Source organism: Typopeltis vanoorti, chromosome 12, assembly GCF_054136105.1.
Source record: "Typopeltis vanoorti isolate ZY-2024b chromosome 12, IOZ_Tvanoo_1.0, whole genome shotgun sequence".
Taxonomy (NCBI): Eukaryota; Metazoa; Arthropoda; class Arachnida; order Uropygi; family Thelyphonidae; genus Typopeltis; species Typopeltis vanoorti.
Window position 1 is genome coordinate 64,642,368 of NC_143560.1, and position 15,449 is coordinate 64,657,816.

General features: G+C 39.3%; 1 protein-coding gene across 1 annotated transcript in view; it reads left to right on the top strand.

The window, feature by feature from the left end:
* LOC150100847 (voltage-dependent calcium channel type A subunit alpha-1-like) overlaps positions 1-15,449 on the top strand; it is a 1,659,894-nt gene that overhangs the window by 385,604 nt on the left and 1,258,841 nt on the right. The window contains exon 15 of the mRNA XM_090401918.1: positions 989-1,101. Coding sequence (XP_090258044.1) covers positions 989-1,101 — 113 coding nt within the window. The remainder of the gene's footprint in view (positions 1-988; positions 1,102-15,449) is intronic.

Consider the following 15,449-nt stretch of genomic DNA (forward strand, 5'->3'; position numbering starts at 1 on the left):
ATTGCATGAATGGTCAGGTAAGTGGAATTATCAGTTCAGTGTTGCCAAGTGTAAGGTTTTGAGATTTGGTAAGCAACGATGGGATGCCAAGTATACGCTTGGTGGGGAAACTTTAACAGAAGTAGAGGAGATCAGAGATCTAGGTGTGATGGTGGACAAGGACCAGAAATTCAGGGACCACATTGCACAAGTTGTGAAGACATCACATCGAATAATGGCAACGATGCAGAGAACACTGACATGCAGAAATATAGGTTATGATTCCATTGTATAATGCCTTGATCAGGCCTCATATGGATTATTATGCACAGATTTGGTTGCCAGGTTTTCATGGTGATGAGGATATGTTGGAAAGGGTACAGAGAAGATTCACAAAGGTAATCAATGGTTTTTGGAATTTGGAGTACGAGGACAGATTGAGAGAATGTGAGTTGCAGAGCCTTATGAATAGGATGAAGAGGAGGATATGATTGAGACATATAAGCTGGTCAGGAGTTGTTATGAGGTAGAGATGGAAGAGATTTTTAATGGAATGGGGAGTACAACAAGAGGCCATGGCTATAAACTGTATAAGGAGGGTGTGAGCAAAGGAGTAAGAAGCAGGTTCTTTGCATGGAGGGTGGTTGTTTAGTGGGATGCATTGCCTGAGTGTGTTGTGGATGTGGACACATTGAATCAGTTTAGGATGTGGTTGGATGAGCATTGTATGCAATATTGAGTACCTCCCACAATGAGTCTCTGACTCCATGAAAGTCAAACGTTGATTATAATAACAATAATAATATCTTATATTATTTAATTTTTAACAGAAATGGCTTTCTGATTTGGAAATTATTCTTTATGGTATAGTTTATGAAATTCATCTAAAAGACTATATATGTATAATAAGGATTTGATCTCAAATGATTTTATGTAGAATCTTATTTTTAAAAAATGTAGTTTGGCACATTCCATCTGTATGATAAGTGCTTGTGATTTAATTTTTCAGACTATGCAGAATTTGTATTTTTGGGTCTTTTCATCTGTGAGATGTTCATCAAGGTGTATGCATTAGGTCCCCGTCTCTACTTTGAATCCGCCTTCAACAGATTTGATTGTGTTGTAAGTATTATAAATTATATTCGTTATCAGGTCTAATAACTTAATGAAGATACAAGCACAGTCCCATGTAATATTACTATTACAATTATTACATGACACCTCCCAGAAGTCCAAGGACTCATCGTAGGAGGGAAACACAATCCACTACAACTCACTGGCTCCTTTAATTAATCCTCCAACCACACATAATATAGCAATGTTTTTCAGAATTAAAAAGAACATTGAATATATGGCACATTCTTCAAATGTTAAATACTCGTTTCTACTGTTATTAAATTTTCTGTCTTGGTACTTGCAAAAAATGTCTATTCAGTAAAAGTTTGATATACATTTTTTTTCTTTTGTTTTATCTTTTTTTTTTTTTTTTGGAGTGATGGAAGAACAAGAGGTCATCCCTGGAAATTAAGGAAAAATGTGGTTATGAAGGGTGTGCGAACAAGGTTTTTTCCTTGGAGGGTGGTGAATGAGTGGAATGCATTGCCTGACTCAGTTGTGAGTCAAGCAATTCTTCGTCTGTAAATGAATTCAAGAAGAGATATAATATTGTTTTGATAGTTTGGGTCTCCCACGATGAGTCTACTGACTCAATGGAGATACCTGTAATAATAATAACAATAATAATAATAACCTACCTGCATTGTTTGAATTTTGTTTATTTTAAATTAAAATTATTATGCCGATATAGCATTGATAGTCTCCATAATTTTGCCATAATTCTGATCACTGTGTAGTAATGTTAGGACATATAATACAACAGTCATACTTATTATGGCCATCCCATTAAAAAGTTCACTGAATTCCACCTCACTCTGGCAAATCCATGGACCAGAATTTGTTGTTGTTTTCGAGGAATTTATTTAAGAAATATTTTGCTCAGACTATTGTTGCTTGTGAGAGTGAGAAAACCTTCAGAGACATCAGGAAAGAATATGGTATATCAAACATGTTCATACATTCACAGGTTTTGCTGATAACACATTCCATCCATCCTACTCATATGACAGGCCTTGCAGTGCTCAAACATCTCATGCTTCAAGATCATCTATAATAAGTGCCCTGAACCCTGATCTTTACAGTATCCTTGATTGGGGTGAAAGCAACCTAGTCAATGGCAATGCTTCCAAAATGCAGTTTTGCTTGTTTTCCAATAAAAAAATACCTCAGGTCTTCTCTGCTTACTTTTGATAATACTGAGCTCAACAGTTAAGACCAAATCTCTCTCTGTTCGGACTGACTCTTACTCCAAACTTTCCTGGCACAATCATATCTACAGCATCAACAGTTTCCAAAAATCTTGGCATCCCTTTCCGATCAAGATGGGTACTTCTCTGTTGAACTATAAAAAATCCAAACAACATTGGAATACTGCTGTCATGTATGGGGTGATGTACCTTAGACCTCCCAAAAAATTCTTTATGCTGTTCAGAAAAGGGCAGTCCAGTTGACAGATGTAACTTCTCTTGCAGACTCTCTTCAGCCACTTTCCCATAGAAGATCAGTTTTTGCATTGTGTCTCTTCTACAGATATTTCCATGGCTATTGTTCAGCAGAACTTGCATCCATTATGTGTAATATTTCTTCAAGATCTACAGGAATTCATGCTACAGCTGCTCAACATCCTTTTACAGTCAAACTGCACCAAACTTGCTACTCCCAGTCATCTTTCATTCCTTCTGCCTCAATTCTGTGGAACAGTCTTTCTCTCTTGAACTGTCCTCAAAAGTTCAAGGAGAATATCAACAGATTACTGTTCTCCTGACCCTGCCTCACATGGCATCTGTTTGCTATAGATTCTTCTTCCTTTCATGTGTTGGATAAATATATAAAAAAGGGATTCAACAAAGAAAAGCCTTACAAGAGACTGGTGACAACATAGTGCCTCTAGCTAAAGGATTAGAGTTTGACAATAAAAAAAGTAAAGCAGTTAGTGGAAACTATGGAAGAAGGGCTCTGAAGTGAAGACCTTACAGAACTAGAAGTACAGAAATTTGCAGAAGAAGTGGAGAGAGAGAGAGAGAGAGAGAGAGAGAGAAAAGCAGAAGAACAAGAAGAAAAGTGAGCCCCCCCTCCAAAAAAAAGTTTACAGTGACAAATTAGCAGAGGTACCGCTGTTAATAATAAAGAATCAGGGAAACTATAGCTTTTCGCAGGGTGAGAAAGTGGATATGCAGACATCAGTGAGGCAGTTCAGTATAAGAATGTGTATAATAGCTAGTTGACCTAGTAAGCTAGTTGACCACTAATAGTATAAGCTTTTTGAAGAGCTCCTGATTCAGATAAGTTTTACTAGGAATAATTAAGTATATATGCGTAATTGTTTGAGTAAGAGCGGCTGTAAACATTGTACGCTACCAGTATTATTAGTGTGGGTTTTTTTTCTTGCCTAAACTAAATTACGAAATCGTTATTATTAGACCTAGTAACCGGCAGAGAGAAAAAAATGGCGGTGGCATTGTCATTCCATGATTTGAATTTAGATTTCAGTCGTTTCGTTAAGTGTGAGGTCTGTTATATGTATTCCTTTGATTACATAAATGATTTGTGGATGTTTAATGCGGATGGAAGAAGGGTGTGTGCGAAGTGTGACCTGAATGAGGAACTAATGAATACGAATATGAAATTGATGACAGAAAGTGCTAGTATCGATTGTGTCGCGAGTGCACGTTTGAAAGAAAAGGATGGTGAGCAAGAGAAGCGAAAAAATGTTAAAAAATCAGGAAAAAAGAAAAAGAGCGATTTGATAACCGTAACGGATGTTAAAAGGGACGAAAGTGAGGTGGAAAGAAACGAAATTGAGAGAACGAATGAAAGTAGAACTTGCGTAATGCAGAAATCGCAAGTAAAAAAAAGCGAAAGAATAAATGATAGCGAAAAAAGAATGAATGATGGCGAAAGTTCGACACATGTTGGACCGAAAGTACTGAAACAAAGAAAGATGAATGACAGTAAAAGTGAGAAGAATGATAGCGAAAGTTGGACGCATGTTAGTCCGAAAGTACAGAAACAAAGAAAGATAAATGAGAGTGAAAGTGAGAAGAGGAGGTCGAGATTTAGAAAGTTAGAAAGATTTAATGATAGAGAGAATGTGTCGCGAAGTTCGGAAAGTGAATTGGATTGGATGAGGCAAGAAATGAAATGGATGCGGAATGAAATTAAGAGAATTCAGGTCAAAACTATTAAAATAAATCATGATGGCATGAAAGAGTTAACGAAAGATGAGCGAGTGGCGTTGTATGGCGACTCAATTATTAAAGGTGTGCTAGAGGATAAAATGCACAAGGTATGTTTTCCAGGCGATAAAATGAGTAGAGTGATTGAGGCATTGGATATGAGGCGGGAGCGAGCAAAAGAGTTAATTGTATTAATTGGTACAAATGATTTGAGAGAGAACAATGAGCATGTCAAAATGAATGTCAGGAGACTGCTTGGAAAGATAAAAGAGAATAGTGTGACAGGAAGGGTGGTCAGTGTGTTGCCTAGGTATGATTGTGGTGAAATGAGGCAGACAGCAAGGATTATGAATGATATTCTGGCTGAAATGTGTGAGGAGATGGGAGTACAGTTTGTTAATGTGTGGAATGAGTTTGAGGGACGAAGTGAGCTGTATGGGAGCGATGAACTGCATTTGAGTGGTTATGGTGTGAGCCGCTTGGAGAGACTGCTGCTGGAAGGTAGAGAAGTGAATAGAGAGAATGAATCAGATCGAGAGGGGAAGTGATGTGGAAGAGCAGGAGAGTAAGACAGGGGAGATTGAAGAATTAGAAATGAATGGAGAGGTGAGTGGTATGAGTATAGAAAATGAGAGAATGGGTGTGCAAGAGGAGCAGGGAAATGGGGAGGCCCAGGGTGGACAGGGATACACAGCGTGAGAAAGGTGGATGCTCCAAGAGGAGGTGAGAGCATGTGTAGGCAGGAAAGTAATGGGATGACCAGGGATCAAGAGGAAACAGATTTTATTGCAAAGGGTTCTAAAATGAAGAGGCAGAAAGGGAAATGGCCCCAGTCCAGCATGCAGAGAGCACATCGAGTGAATGGTATCAGTGGAACCAGCTGTAGATCCAGAAATGAGTTGTTGTGTTTGTATACCAATGCTAGAAGTATAAGAAACAAGGCGGATGAAATGGTTGCATTAATTGCGTCTGTTCACCGAAAGATTGTTGGAATAAGTGAGACATGGTTGGAAGAGGACGACATCCTGAAAGGAATAGAGATGGAAGGGTATGATGTGTTTTGTGAGGATAGAAGGGGTAAAAAGGTAGGGGGAGTGCTATTGATGATAGAGAAAGAGTTATGTCCATACAAAGTAGAGATGCAAGAGGGAAATAGTGGCTTTGAGGCAGTATATTGTGAGATAGAGGTGAATAGAATCAAATACTTGGTGGGATGTTGTTATAGACCTGGTAATGTGGATGGTGGTGATAGTGAAATGTATTGTCAAATAAGCCAAGCAAATAAGAAAAGGGTGATCATTATGGGTGATTTCAATTATGGCAATATAGACTGGAATGAAGAGATAGCGACTGGAGGTAAAGAAAATGAGTTTCTTGAGTTTTTGAGGGATAACTACCTCAGACAGTATGTAACAGAGAGCACTCGAAGTATGAAGGTCTTGGAATTGGTCATCTCATCAAAGGATGTAATTATAAATGAGGTGTCCAATCATCCACCAATTGGTGAAAGTGACCATGAGGTGATTACCTGGGTGGTTGCCAGCAGTGCAAGGACCCCTGTGAAAAAAGGGTATATGTGGAACTACAAGGGGGGTGATTATGAAGAGCTCAGGAGACAGCTTGCAGATGTAGCATGGAATGAGGAGTTAGCTGGAAAAGAGATCAATACAGCTTGGGGGATTTTCAAAAACTATTTAGTAGATGCAATGTCTAAATGTATACGACGGGTGAGAAGGTTAAATAAGGTAGATGTGAGATGGATGAATAAAGAGATTAAGCATGCAATACAGAAAAAAAGGGCATTGTGGAGACAGCATAAGAGAAGTGGAAGTAACCAATTTCATGAGGTCTACAAAGACCAGGCAAGGAGGGTGACTTGGTTGGTGAGAGTAGCTAAAGAGAGGTATGAACAGCAGTTAGGTAATGAAGCCAAAAAGAATCCTAGGGAGTTCTTTCGATATATAGTCAGCAAAAGAAAGAATGATTATGGAAGGATGACATTGATTGGAGGAAATGGCATAAAGACAGCTGTTGCAGAATGTGTGGTGGAGATACTTAATGAGCAGTTCATAAAGATCTTTCAATCTTGTGAATGTGACTTCATGGAGAGATTAAGAGCAGTTGATGATGGGGAGGAGAGACTGACTGTAAGTGAGCAAGAGGTGTTTGGGGAGTTGAGTAAACTAGATGTAAATAAGGCTGTGGGACTTGATAATATATCACTGCGTATTCTGAAGGAGTGTGCCAGAGAGTTGACACCTGCCTTGACATATTTTTATAATACGAGTCTTGCACTTGGTCAAGTTCCTAAAGAGTGGAGGGAGGGCAAGATTCTGCCACTTCATAAAGGAGGTGATCGAACTCAAGCATCAAACTATAGGCCTATCTGTGTGTCAGGTGTTGTGGTTAAGTTGTTGGAGAGGCTTGTGAGAGCTAGGATCCAGAGTTGGGTTGACAACAATGGTATTATCTTTGATGGACAGCATGGATTTGCTAGAGGGAGGTCATGTTTTAGTAATCTACTTACTTATTACAATAAAGTGACTGCTTCCTTGGACAGAGGAGAAGGATACACAGTAATATACTTGAATTTCGCAAAACCTTTTCATAGAGTACCTCATGATAAGTTGACAGTCAAACTAGAGCAGATGGGGTTGGATATTAGATTAGTGCATTGGAATGGAGACTGGCTGTCTGATAGGTATCAACAAGTTGTGTATGGGGGTGCAATATCCAGGAAGATGAAGGTCACTAGTAGATCAGGGGTCTGTTTTAGGGCCATTACTATTTAACTTGTATATTAATGATATTGGTGAAGATTTGGATGGAGATATTCAGTTGTTTGCAGATGATGCAAAGTTGAGACGAACCATAAAGAGTAGTGAAGATGTTGTGGCCTTGCAAGAAGACTTGAATAAATTGAGTGATTGGGCAAGCAAATGGGGATGTGAGTTCAATGTTGCAAAATGTAAGGTTTTAAAATTTGGAAAACAAAGATGGTATGCAGAATTTATGCTCGGTGAGAATATATTGTTGGAAGTGGAGGAAATAAGAGATCTGGGGGTGATGGTGGATAGGTATCTGAAATTTAGGGGACACATCGCCAAAATTGTGAAGATAACACAAAGACTTCTGGGAATGATGCGGAGGACACTGACGTGTAGAAGTAGTGAGATACTTGTCCCATTGTATAAGGCTTTGATTAGGCCACACATGGACTATTGTGCCCAGATTTGGTCACCGGGTTTTCAGAAGGATGAAGAGATGTTGGAGAGGGTCCAAAGGCGACTGACTAATGTAGTTTCTGACCTCTGGAATGTTGAGTATGAGGAAAGATTGAAAAGATGTAATTTGCAGAGTCTCGTGGAGAGAAGGAAGAGGGGAGATATGATAGAGACCTACAAGTTGGTAAGGGGTTGTTATAGGATCAATGGTGGAGAAGTTCTGCAGAGAATAGTGGGAGATCAGGGGAGAACCAGAGGTCATTCCTGGAAACTGTATAAGGAGGGTGTGAGTAAGGGAGTGAGATGCAGGTTTTTTTCGTGCAGAGTTTTGAGTGATTGGAATGCCTTGCCTGAGAGTGTGGTGTCTGCAAGTAGTTTGAATGTGTTTAAGACACAGTATGATGAGATGTGTGTGTGAGATAAAAGGACCTCCTAGATGAGTCTTTGACTCCATGAGGTCTTGTTTAATAATAATAATAATAATAATAATATGCCTGAGCTAGTACGAAGGACAACAAAGAATGGGATAGTTAGTAGAAGGCATCAAGATAGGGATGGGACTAACAGGCTTCTGCACGTCACGTATACTAATGCTAGGAGTATTAGGAACAAGAAAGAAGAATTTTTGACCTTGGTTGGCTCTTCCTGGCCACAGGTTATTGGCATTAGTGAGACATGGCTGACAGAAGATGATATAGCTAGTGGGATAGAATGTGAAGGGTATAGTGTGTTTTGGAGGGACAGAGAGAAAAGAATGGGGGTAGGAGTGTTATTGATGATAGCTGATGAACTGCAGTCAAGGAGAATTGAAGTTGAACTGTAGGATAGTGAAGAGAGCACATTTGAGGCTATCTGGTGTGAGATTGAGACTAGTGGAACAAAATATACAGTTGGGTGCTGCTATTCACCAGGTGATGGAATAGATGGTGGAAATAGTATGCATAGCCAAATAGACACAATGAGTGGAAGGAGCATAATCATTATGGGGGATTTCAACTATGGTAACATTGATTGGAAGAAGGAGAGAACACATGGGAGGAAGGAATTGGATTTTATGCAGTTATTAAGGGATAACTACCTGAGATAGCATGCAATGGAATATACTATGGGTTCGAGAGTGCTTGATCTAGTAATTGCATCTGAGAATTTGACTGTAATGAATATGACCATGTTGCCACCAATTGTGAGAGTGATCATAAGGTCATGACCTGTGAGGTGGCTAAATGTGTGGAATTTTCAATTAAGAAAGGGTACATGTGGAATTACTGGGCTGTTAAGTATGACAAGCTTAGGAGATTGCTTGTTTCAGTGCAGTGGCATGAAAAACTGCAAGGGCTGGATGATAGTGCATGGGAAGTGGTAAAGGTGTATTTGAAGGAGGTAATGGCTGACTGTATACGTAGAGTGCGGATAGTAAATCAAGTAGGGATTAAAGGGATGATTAACACCGTTAAGCTTGAGCTGCAAAAAAAGAAGCAACTGTGGAAGGAATTTAAGGAGAAAGGTGACCTGCAGGCCCATGAACAAATTAAAGGCACAGGCCAGAAGGGTAACGAGTGTGGTAAGAAAAGCAAATGCAGATTATGAAAGGAAATTAGCCACACAAGCTGAAGAGAATCCCAAACAGTTTTTTCGATATGTTGCAAGTAAAAGAAAAAATGTATACGGCAGAATGATTTTAAAGAATGCTGATTGTAGGGAGGTAACCGAATCAGTTGATATGGTAGTATTACTGAGCAAGCACTTTGCAAGAGTAAATCACCCACGTGGTGACATTGCAGGAATGAAAGAACTAACAGCTTATACGGGAATTGTGATGAATGAAGTGGAGGTGAATAGTATATTACAAAACTTTAATGTGAATACATCTGTGGGATTGGATGGTATACCAGCTCGGGTCTGATGTGAAGCGGCTAAAGAATTGTCAGTGCTCTTGACCATTTTATATAATTTGAGTCTTGGGTCTGGGTTAGTCCCGAGGGAGTGGAAAGAGGGGAAAATAGTTCCACTGCATAGAGGAGGTTCCAAGACTGCTTTTGCAAATTACCGACCGATCAGCATATCAGGAGTCATTGTCAAGGTTTTGGAGAAAGTAGTCAAGAGAAAAATACAGGAATGGATAGATGAAAATGGGACACTATAGGGGACAACATGGTTTTGTGAAGGGTAGATCATGCCTCAGTAACTTGCTTACATTTTATAACACAGTGACAGCTGAACTGGATAAGGGGTTTACAGTGATACTACTGGACCTGGCTAAGGCCTTTGACAGGATACCACATGGAATTCTAATCAGTAAACTGCAGCATATGGGGATGGATATAGGGTTGGTGAGATGGATAGGCGGGTGGTTGATGGAGAGATATCAGAGAGTAGTTTATTCAGGAGTAGAGTCTAAAAGATGGCCTGTGACTAGTGGTGTGTGCTGCAGGGTTCTGTTCTTGGACCACTACTATTTAATTTGTTTATTAACGATATAGGAAAGGATCTGAGAAGAACCATTCATTTGTTTGCTGATGATGCAAAGTTGGGTAGAGCAATAGTGAATGCACATGATGTCAAAATTTTGCAGGATGATTTGGATAGATTGGAGGACTGGGCTAAGGAGAATGGATGTCATTTTAATGTGGCAAAGTGTAAGGTTATGCATTTTGGGGTGAAAAGATTAGCAGCAGTATACCAGATTGGTGGAACCGAACTCCAGGAGATTGACAAGGCCAGGGATTTGGGAGTGTTGGTGGATAGGGAGTTGAAGTTTAGGGGACACATTGCAAAAGTTTCTAAATCAGCTCATCAAATCACTTTGTTACTGAAGAATAATTTGACGAGCAGAGACAAACAAGCTATTGTTCCTCTGTATCGAGCCTTGATAAGACTCCATCTCGACTACTGTGCCCAGATTTGGTCACCTAGGTTCCTTCTTGATGGGGAGGAGGTGGAGAGGATCCAGAAGCGAGTGACCAAGATGATAGCAGGTCTATGAAATGAACCTTATGAGAACAGGTTGAAGATTTGTGGGTTGCTGAAATTGGTTGATAGGCAGAAAAGTGATGATATGATTGAGACATTCAAATTACTGAAGAGTTTCTATAAAATTAATTGAGAGGATATTTTTCAAAACAGGACTGGTGGTGGGAGGACTAGGGGGCCATCCATGGAAACTGGGCAAGAGTGTGGTTAGTAAGGGTGTTAGAACTAGATTTCTTACTTGGAGAGTGGTGAATGAGTGGAATAAGCTGCCAGAGTCTGTTGTGGGTGCCATGACTGTTAATGAGTTCAAGGCAAAGTATGATAGATACTGTGTGGATGATAATAGTTGTTCTTGACATGATGTTTAACGCCTCCCTTGATGAGTCTGAGTCCCTCGACTCCTTGGAGTTGTCCGTAATAATAAGGAAAGTTGTTTAAGGAAATGGATCTGAATATGGAGAGATTTAGCTAAGTAGTCAGAATGTCGCAAGTTGTAATTGCTTACAACAGAAAATTTATGCAGAAAAGAAAACACATACCATGCAGATTAAGTTAGATATAATGAACCTACTTTTAATGAAGCTAATTCTTGCTGTCACTATATTCCCTAAAGATGAGCCTAAACCTTCCACAAGTTATGCATGTTGCTGCATAGGGAAATATCAGATTGCTTTGTTTCATTTCCTGAATTTAAAGAATTTGTTTTGATGATGTAGCTTCTCATGCCTCCTCCAATGAATTGTTTGATTAATAAAGTTGCAGCTTTGAAGAATTACTCTTCTTCTATGTTTAACAGCTGTATATTTTGTAGAGAAGCACTGTAAACTCATGTTTCATTATTTATTATTCAATACTGCACACAGGAATTTTATGTTTAATTTGTACATTGTATAATTTGATGATGAACAAAGAGTAAAATTAATTAATAATATAACAAAAACAGACCTACACATTTAACATTGAAGCAAGTTAATTGTTAATATATCTTATGGTTCATATAGTGATTTGCAATGGGAGCATTGGAATTTAACATTTTATAAGCCAAGGATCGACTATATTTACAAATTTCTACTAATTTAGCATGACAAAGTTTCATTTCTGCAATTTAATTTGCAAGTGGATTTCATTTATTCCCATAATGAGTTAAAATTATCTGGATTTCTGGGTGTTTCATATTAAATTGCCAATATTCAGAGCAATCTATAGAGAAAACCAGTAGATGAAATATCCTCAAATTTGGTTGATACTCTTACCAGATCGTTATTATTATTATTATTATTATTATTACCCCAAGACCTCATGAAGTCAAAGACTCATCTGGGAGGTCCTTTTATCACACACACATCTCATCATACCGTGTTTTAAACACATTCAAACTCCCCGCAGATACCACATTCTCAGGCAAGGCATTCCAATCATTTACAACTCTGCACAAAAAAAACCTTTCCCCTCACTCCCCCACTCACACCCTCCTTATACAGCTTCCAGGGATGACCTCTTGTTCAACCCCGAACTCCACTATTTTCTGTAGAACTTCTCCACCATTGATCCTATAACAACCGCTTACCAAATTGTAGGTCTCTATAATAACTCTCCTCTTCCTCCTCTGCAAATTATATCTTCTCAATCTTTCCTCATACTCAACATTCCAGAGATCAGAAACTACCTTAGTCAATCACCTCTGGGCCCATTCCAACATCTCTGCATCCTTCTGAAAACCAGGTGACCAAATCTGGGCACAATAGTCCATGTGTGGCCTAATCAAAGCCTTATACAACGGAACAAAATCTCCCTACTTCTACACATCAGTGTCCTCTGCATCATTCCCAGAAGCCATTGTGTTGTCTTCAAAATTTTGGCTATATGTCCCCTAAATTTCAGATCCTTATCCACTATAACCTGCAAATCTCTTATTTCCTCCACCTCCAACAATATATCCTCACCAAGCATAAATTCTGCATCCCATCTTTGTTTTCCAAATTTTAAAACTTTAGATTTTGAAACATTGAACTTGCATCCCCATTTCCGTGCCGAATCACTCAATTTATTCAAGTCTTCTTCAAAGGCCACAGCATATTCACTACTCTTCATGGTTCGTCCCAACTTTGTATCATCTGCAAACAACTGAATATCTCCATCCAAATCTTCACCAATATGATTAATATACAAGTTAAATAGTAATGACCCTAAAACAGACCACTAGTGACTTTCCTTTTCCTGGATATCGCTCCCACATTCACAACTTGTTGATACCTACAAGATAGCCAGTCTTCAATCCAATGCACTAATCTAATATCCAACCAATTTATCATGAGGTACTCTATCAAATGCTTTTATGAAATCTAAGTATATTACTGTGTATCCTTCTCCTCTGTCCATGGAAGCAGTCACTTTATTGAAATAAGTAAGTAGATTACTAAAACATGACCTCCTTTTAGCAAATCCATGCGGTCCATCAAAGATAATACCATTGTTGTCAACCCAATTCTGGATCCTAGTTCTCACAAGCTTCTCCAACAACTTAAACACAACACCTGACACACAGATAGGCCTATAGTTTGATGCTTGAGTTCGATAACCTCCTTTATGAAGTGGCACAATCTTGCCCTCTTTCCACTCCTTAGGGACTTGACCGAATGCAAGACTCGTATTAAAAAAAGTTGACACCTGTCTTGACACCTGTCAAGACAGGTGTCAACTCCGTGGCACATTCCTTCAGAATACGTGGTGATATATTATCAAGTCCCACAGCCTTATTAACATCTAGTTTACTCAACTCCCCAAACACCTCTTGCTCACTTACAGTCAGTCTCTCCTTCCCATCATCTATTGCTCTCAATCTCTCCATGAAGTCACATTCACAAGATTGAAAGACCTTTATGAATTGCTCATTAAGTATCTCCACCATATATTCTGCAACAGCTGTCTTTATACCATTTTCTCCTATCAATGTCATCCTTCCATAATCATTCTTTCTTTTGCTGGCTACATATCTAAAGAACTCCTTAGGATTCTTTTTGGCTTCATTAGCTAACTGCTGTTCATACCTCTCTTTAGCTACCCTCACCAACCAAGTCACCCTCCTTGCTGGTCTTTGTAGATCTCATGGAATTGGTTATTTCCACTTCTCTTATGCTGCCTCCACAATTCCCTCTTTCTCTGTATCGCATGCTTAATCTCTTTATTAATCCATCTCACACTACCATATTTAACCTTCTCACCCTTGGAATACTCTTAGACTTTGCATCTACTAGATAGTTTTTGAAAATCCCCCAAGCTGCATTGATCTCTTTTCCAGCTAACTCCTCTTCCCATGCTACACGTGCAAACTGTCTCCTGAGCTCTTCATAATCACCCCGCCCTTGTAGTTCCACATATACCCTTTTCTCACAGAGGTCCTCACACTGCTGGCAACCACCCAGGTAATGATCTCATGGTCACTCTCACCATTTGGTGTATGATTTGAACCTCATTTATAATTATATCCTTTGATGAGATGACCAATTCCAAGACCTTCAAACCTCGCATGCTCTCTGTTACATACTGTCTGAGGTAGTTATCCCTCAAAAACTCAAGGAACTCATTTTCTTTACTTCTAGTTGCTGTCTCATCATTCCAGTCTATATTGCCATAATTAAAATCACCCATAATGATCACCCTTTTCTTATTTGCTTGACTAATTTGATTATATATTTCATTATCACCACCATCCACATTACCTGGTCTATAACAACATCCAACCAAGTATTCGATTCCATTCACTTCTCTCTCACACCATACTGCATCAAAACCACTGGCACTATTTCTCTCTTGGATCTCTACTTTGTATGGACATAACTCTTTCTCTATCATCAATAGCACTCCCCCTCCCTTTTTACCCGTTCTATCCTCACAAAACACATCATACCCTTCCATCTCTATTCCTTTCAGGATGTCGTCCTCTTCCAACCATGTCTCACTTATTCCAACAATCTTTCGGTGAACAGACGCAATTAATGCAACCATTTCATCTGCCTTGTTTCTTATACCTCTAGCATTTGTATATGAACACAAAAGCTCATTTCTGGATCTAAAGCTTGTTCCACTGATACCACTCACTCGATGATCTCTCCATGCTTGACTGGGGCCATTTCCCTTTCTACTTATTCATTTTAAAACCTTTTTCAGTTTCAACTATTTCCTCTTGATCCCAGGTCATCTCATTCCTTTCTACACTTGCTCTCACCTCCTCTCGGAGCATCCACCTTACTCATGCTGTGTACCCCTGTCCACCCTGAGCTTCCCCGTTTCCCTGCTCCGCTTGCACACCCATTCTCTCATTTTCTGTACTCATACCACTCACTTCCTCATTCATTTCCAATTCTTCAATCTCTCCTGTCTTACTCTCCTACTCTTCCACATCACTTCCCGCTTGATCTGATTCATTCTCTCTCACTCTACTCACTTCTCTACCTTGCAGCAATCTCTCCAAGCAACTCACACCATAACCACTCAAATGCAGTTCATCGCTCCAATACAGTTCACTTCTTCCTTCAAACTCATTCCACACATTAACAAACTGTACTCCCATCTCCTCACACATTTCAGCCAGCATATCATTCATAATCCTTGCTCTTCGCCTCATCTCACCACAGTCATACCTAGGCAATGCGCTGACTACTCTTTCTGTCACACTATTCTCTTTTATCCTTCTAAGCAGCCTTCTGGCATCCATTCTGACCTGCTCTTTGTCCTCTGTCAAATCATTCATGCTGATTAAAACCATCAACTGCTTTGCTCGCTGCCTCCTCATATCCAGTGCCTCAATCACTCTAATCATTTTACTCCCTGGAAAACATACCTTGCAACCTATCATCTAGCACACCTTTAATAATGGATTCACCATATAATGCCACTTGCTTATCTTTTGTTAACTCTTTCGTGCCATCATGATTAGTTTTAATAGTTTTTACCCGAATTTTCTTATTTTCATTCCGCATCCATT